Source organism: Myotis brandtii, unplaced genomic scaffold, assembly GCF_000412655.1.
Source record: "Myotis brandtii unplaced genomic scaffold, ASM41265v1 scaffold112, whole genome shotgun sequence".
In the NCBI taxonomy this organism is placed as follows: domain Eukaryota; kingdom Metazoa; phylum Chordata; class Mammalia; order Chiroptera; family Vespertilionidae; genus Myotis; species Myotis brandtii.
In genome coordinates this window covers 13,269,828-13,276,617 of record NW_005353838.1, presented here as the reverse complement: position 1 = coordinate 13,276,617, position 6,790 = coordinate 13,269,828, and the positions used below count along the sequence as shown (strand labels likewise).

Below are 6,790 nucleotides of genomic sequence, written 5' to 3'. Positions count from 1 at the left end.
GAAGGAAGAGAGGAAGAAAGGAAGGAAGGAAGGAAGGGAGGAAGGAAGGAAGGAAGGAAGGAAGGAAGGAAGGAAGGAAGGAAGAAAGGAGAGTACTCATTCAAACTTGAGATACTACTTATCAGTGTATTTTGCATTTATTTTCTTATAGAAAATATACTAAGGAAAATGATCATTTCTACTATATCATCTTATAAATTCACACATTTTCTCTTAATCTCTATATTATAAGTATCACATTCAAAATTTTTTAAATATAGTTTTACATCTTTGAATCTTGATATTAATATCCCACAATGGAGGTCACATTTGATTTTTTTTTCTTTCTGTCCTAATTTCTCTTTTTACTGACTTTTGAGAAATCTTTTCATTATTTTTATCCATGAAACATTTGAACCTCACTAATATCATCAATGTGGGAACAAAGCTTGCCATTCCTTCATAGCCACTAAATTTTTACATTGAAATGCCATAAATAATTAACATTGTTCAGGAGGCCATAACTTTGAATTATCAAAAGCCATCCTATCTAATAAAAGAGTAATATGCAAATTAACCATCACTCCATCACAAAGATGGTGGCGGCCACGGAGCTGGAGAGAGAAGGAGGCTTGGGTTGCCCCTGGCGATGGAGGAAGCCAAGCTTCCCACCTGCCCTGGCCAGCACTGGGCTCCACTCAAGGCTACAAAGTTCCAATTATAGAAGATAAATAAATCCCAGATACCTGCTGGAAAAAAAAAAGAAAAAAAGAGAGGCTGGGAGCTTGGGTCGCTGGGGGGCGTGACCAGCCTGAAAACGGCCATCAGCCCCTCACCCAGGCTACCCAGGAACCCCAGTAGGGACCCCCACCCTGAAGGGGGTGTGGCCAGCTTGAAAACAGCCCATCAGCCCCTTACCCAGGCTGGCCAGGCACCTAAGCGGGACCCCCACCCTGATCCGGGACACCCTTCAGGGCAAACCAGATGGCCCCCACTCGTGCACCAGGCCTCTATCCTATATAATAAAAGGGTAATATGCAAATTGACTCTAACAGCATAACGACTGGGAATGACTGGTCGCTATGACACACACTGACCACCAGGGGGCAGACACTCAATGAAGGAGCTGCCCCCTGGTGGTCAGTGTGCTCCCACAGGGGGAGCTCTGCTCAGCCACAAGCCAGGCTTATGGCTGCCAGCACAGCGGTGGTGGTGGGAGCCTCTCCCGCCTCCTCAGCAGCACTAAGGATGTCTGACTGCAGCTTAGGCCTGCTCCCTGATGGCAAGTGGACATCCCCTGAGGGCCCCCGGGCTGCCTGAGGGATGTCTGACTGCCAGCTTAGGCCCGATCCCCTGGGGAGCAGGTGGACATCCCCGAGGGGTCCCAGACTGTGAGAGGACACAGGCTGGGCTGAGGGACCCCCCCGAGTGCACAAATTTTTGTGCATCAGGCCTCTAGTCTTATGTAATAAAAGCCTAATATGCAAATCGACTGAACGCAAAACAACAGGTGGAACGACCAGTCACTATGACATGCACTGACCATCAGGGGGCAGACACTCAACACAGCTGCCCCCAGCCCGCAGGCCCCAGGCCAGCCAAGGCAGGTGCCAACAGCGGTCCCCCAATCACCCAGCCGGTCACCCCACAGATTGTCCCTGATTGCCGGCGAGGCCTTGAGACCCTATCCATGCACAAATTTCGTGCACTGGGCCTCTAGTATTTAATAAATAATACTGTCTTAGAAAACCTTGTTTTATACTACTGCTTTATCTTCTCTGCCAGTTTTATAGGAAAGAAATTATTTTTCCTTTATTTTCATAACCCTCAGCAAAGTGCCTTACTAGAGATAAACTGGTTAAAAAAATAATTGTTGAATTAATCAATGACTTCAGGCATGAACTCATGGAATTTCTTATTTATGATAATAGAAGATTTATAGAATGCTAATACTTAATTAAAATGCAGTAGGGAATATTTTCAAATAATAACAAAAAAACATTGCAGGGCAGATTTTGCATATTTTATTTTAGATTTATCATTTTTCTTTTTTAATAACTAAAGATTAATATATGGTGGTATTTTGAATCAAGAAATCGGGCAATTCTTCATCACTTTGAAATAAATATTATGTACAGATCAACTTAAAAGTTAACAAAAATATTACATATTGATATTCATGAAATATTCCTCTATAAGTTAAACCCAGACACACATTCATGTCTAAATGTATTTAATATTTACTTTTTACTCTTAAATTGCTGCTATTTACATTTGACCTTAGAAGGCAAACTATGTCAGTAGGACCTCAGCAATTAAGCTCAGCAGTATTAAAGTTAGAACACTCCCATGTTTGCAAATGTCAATATCATGAAAGAGAAAAACCCCTGTAAAATAAGTGCTTGTTCTTTACGTGTAAGTGATATGGAACAATCTGTACTTAGTTCTCAAGTTCAATCAAGGAGGGCTTCCAAGGAGGTGTACTACTACGGTATGAGTGTGGAGAGCACAGGTGGAGAATGCTTCTGGAAGTCAAGCAGTAGCGTCCGTGGATTATTCAGAAAAGTTAATAGTTCGTACTCCCAAGAAGCCCTCTTGCTGCAGACCCGTAATTAATGGTCCCATTGCTTTTCTCTTTCGTTGACACCTTCTTCTTCTTCAGGGAATGCTGATTCACTCTGGCCTTTCAGGTGTTTAACCCCTGAAATGATACAAATGAATTTCAGTGAAATTTATCCTGACAGATACACTGCTTTGCTGCTAGAGATAAAGAAAATGAGTGGAAAGTTTTCGCTGGGGTATATGTGTTTTCTCCAAGGATCTCAACAACCTAATCCTATGCAAACCTTTTAATTCAGCAAGGAATAAAGACATACCCAGCCAAATTTCCATGAGAGGCGGCCAATCTTTTATAATGTAATCTTCTCCATTAAGAATTGCATCACAGCCTGTTAAAAACCTGTTAACCGAAAAATCTGCTCACAGGCTCTTATTGTAATCCTGATATATCATTTTAGTTCAAATATTTCTTTTGGCATCTCTGGACTCTATTACAATGAGAACCACTGAAACCCCTAGGAACAAAGGGGCTGCTGTTTGCCATTTCATTGTAAGGTGTAAACAACAAAAGAATCATAATATTGTTATTGGGAATAGGAACATACTTATAATTATGAAACCTCTGTACTCAAAGTTCTTCAGTAACTTCCCCTACCTCCTACAAAGAGAAAAAACATTGGCATACCTTTGCCTGCTGTACAGGCTTATGTGATCTGGCCTCTCCCTACTGATTTGGCCTCATTTCTCACCGGCCCTTCCTGCTTTCGCCTTTCACAGTAACTTACTCTTTAACAATACAACCTACTCTTCCCTATTCCCTGATCAGACCAGGTTCCATCAAGCCTCCATGCTTTCCTTGTTCTATTCTCTGACAAATGGTTTCTTCCTACTCACCCACCTGGTAATCTCCCACTCATCCTTCTGGTCTCAGCTTGCCTCCTCTGTGAAGGCTCCCTAATTCCCAAGTGGAATGACCTAGAACTTTCTCATATTCTCCCACTGCTCTTGGGTCACTTGCTCTTGTACCAATCACCCAATAGAACTGTATTTGTTTATCTATCTTTCTCATAGAACAAACTTCTTGATGTCAGGATTATGTAGTTTCACTGTGGGGTCCTAGACGCAGTGCCTGGCAAATAGTAGGTGCTCATTAATATTTATTGCATAAATGGTTGATAGAATTAATGAAGAAACAAACAATTTGGTATATGTTTTTGGCCATTCCACACTAATGTATATTCGGATTTTTTTCAAAATTAATTCAAAGTTGGAATATAAATCAGAAGACAACCACGACAGCCAGATCAAGCTACAAAATTATCTTTATGCTAGCTGACACTGTGCATATGGGAAATTTTATACATAGTTTTTATTTTAGAAAAGTGGTTTACGAAATTTTTTAAGTACTACTGAAAAACATACCAGTTAGAACTGATAAATGAGAGGACATTGCCGCTCATGCTTGCTATGAAACAAAAAAACTGGGGGGAACAAGTGTGGTTTTTCATGTGCTGCAGTTAGCAAGCTTCAGAGTGCTGTTTGGCAACGAATGACATCCTTGGGCTTGGTGGATTATCTTGCAAAAATATTTGATCAGTTGTAATAATATTTAAATACTTTGATTTGATCCACAAACACAGATCACTCCCAATTCCTGTTGACTCAAGACTGTAGAGAGACGTTTGTTATTAACAAATGGAACTTTTTTCATATTATTGCAAATTACATGGGTAAAAAACAAAAACAAAAGTCTAAATACTAAGAAGAAGGGAAGAACGTTTAAAAAGCATCCAGTTAATTACTGCTAGAGTCTTACATACCTGAGTCACTGACCTCACAACAACCCCATAAGATAAATACCTGGATGGTGAAATTTAGATTCTAAGAAGATAAAATTTGTTCAAGATGATAAGGGTAGTATAGTTATAAGAGAAGGTCTGACACATCATAGTCCCTCAGGGTAGAGCGACTGGCTGACTGATTGACTGACTGAGTGACTGAGGCATAAATTCCACTCTCAGAGACTCCAACTTATTTTCACCTTTAGCTTTTTGGACACTGACCTAGATTTTCCTAACATCCTCTAGGACTTATCAGGGATATAGTATCTATTAACCCGGCTTAGATGATCTCAGGATTCCTTCCAAAATATTAAGGCACAGTCATCATTCAGCTGTCTGCCACTCTCTCTCCTGAGCTGAACTTGTCTGGACATCTCTGGGTTTGCAAAGGTCCTATTGCCTCCAAGCTCATCCCTTTCATCTGCAAGGTGACCAGCTACAGAGTAATAAAGCTGTGTTTAAGACAATTTTCTTTAAATTAGGGTTAATAACAATGTCAACATTGATTTGTCTATATTAGGGGGGTTAAACATTTTTTAAAAATCAGTAACCAAAATACCCAACTTATAAAACCACTAATCAACTGTTAATTAATTTTCCATACTTGAGCATAGATCTACTTGCTTACCTTGATCCATACTTAATTCATTTTACAATATTAATGGTCGCAAAGTTATATAAGTAAGTCTTTTTAAAAGTAAAAAGGCTTACTTATATAACTCTCTTGGGCAAACCTTAGAAGGGCCTATCTTAGGCTTACTTGAGTGTGACACTAACTGTTTCTAGGTAAAAGGTTTTGATGAGGCAAGAGTTGGTGACATCACAGAGATGTTCTGTCGAACATTTCTACAAAACCACACACATTTTGGCTCCCAAAGCAGTTTACACTAATGTCATCTTTCCATTAGATAATGGATTGTTGGTAAATTTGTGTTTTGAATCTTTTTTTCCCATCAGCAATATTTATTTGGTTACAAGTACAATAATGCTGATATTAAAGTGTAAAGTCTGTGAGGGCTAATAAATCTTTCTCCTCACCAACCTCCTCCCAACTCCAAACACACATACACTTTGTTTTTAAATTTTCTTTAAGCCCTCATTTGACATTTGAGTAATTCTGGAGGTGGAAGGAAATCACTTGTTTGGGGTGTTGATGAGATTCTCAGCCTCCTCCTCTGCCAAGTGCTGATGCTCAAGTAGGAAAACACCTCACCCGCCCAGGGGCTGACTCAGCATGGGCAAAGGGCCTCCTGGCGCCAGCACAGACTCGGCCAGCCCTGCACCGGGCAGAAGTCAAAGGGCTCCCCAAAAAACTCAAGGTAGGTTCTTTCCTCCATAGCAAAATGCACACATGGAAAAGGGGACCACATATAAGAGTGGGATATGCAGTATGAATACATGAAGGAATGAAAAAAATAGAGTTTGAGGAAGGAAAGTAGACTAAGTAAAAGTTAAAGGAAAATAAATAAGCATTGCCTCCAAACAGAAAATAATACTCATGCTCTTCTCCATCCTGTAGATCAGGAGGTTAAATGTGAGTTGGATGAGGTTGTGAAGAAGTGGCTGAGTGAAGAATTATGAATAATGAATCTATAGAAGGAGGCTTATACTTGGCAAACCACAGGTCAATATGATTACCAATAAATTTGGAGGGGGAAAAGTCAGGTTTATTACATTTGTAGATGGCACAAAACCTGGGAGATAAGATGACATAATGAATGACAATACAAACAGTATTCCAAAAGGTTTTAATTACTGAATAGATGGCTTAAGCAATTATGGTAGAGGTCAACAGGGAATTTTGTTTTTAGAAAGATTATTTTCAATCTAAAATATAGAGTATGAGGGCCACCTAGGTTGATTATAGCTAGGGGTTTCAGGTGACCACAATTTCACAATGACCCAGTAGAGTCACCTGTTCCTAGGAACAGAGCTCTTGGAGGTGTTGGTGGCATTCCTAACAGCAGAGTCAGCAGATTAAGAGAGGGAATCACTCTCTAATCATGTGTCAGTCAGAAATTTTCTGGATCATGCTGCCTAACTCCTTTTTAAAAACTGTTTTCATTGATTTTTTTTACTAGTAAGAGAGAGAGGAAGGGAGATGGAGAGAGAGATAGAAACATCAATGAGAGAGGAACATCATCAGTTGGCTGCCTCCTGCACATCCCCCACTGGGGATCAAGCCCGAAACCCAGGCATGTACTCTGACCCAGAATCAAACTGTCAACCTCCTAGTTCATGGTCTGATGCTCGACTGCTGTACCACACCAGCTGAGCCGTGCTGCCTAATTCTTGACTCTGAATTTTAAGAGTTTAATTGAAGAAGATAATTGGGATTAAAAGTAATCTTATGAGGGGAGAAACCAAGATGGCAGCATAGGTAAACACCAGAAATTGCTGCCTCGCACAAC

General features: G+C 40.4%; 1 protein-coding gene across 2 annotated transcripts in view; it reads right to left on the bottom strand.

Annotated features, from left to right (window-relative positions):
• Window positions 1-1,983: 1,983 nt before the first annotated feature.
• The window catches only part of PPP1R1C (protein phosphatase 1, regulatory (inhibitor) subunit 1C), a 108,828-nt gene continuing 104,021 nt past the window's right edge, over window positions 1,984-6,790 (bottom strand). The window contains exon 5 of one of the 2 annotated variants that reach the window (XM_005857654.2): window positions 1,984-2,680. In XM_005857654.2, the coding sequence (XP_005857716.1) occupies window positions 2,592-2,680 (89 nt within the window). In that variant the 3' untranslated portion in view covers window positions 1,984-2,591. The remainder of the gene's footprint in view (window positions 2,681-6,790) is intronic. The other variant, XM_014546515.1, reaches the window with a different exon arrangement.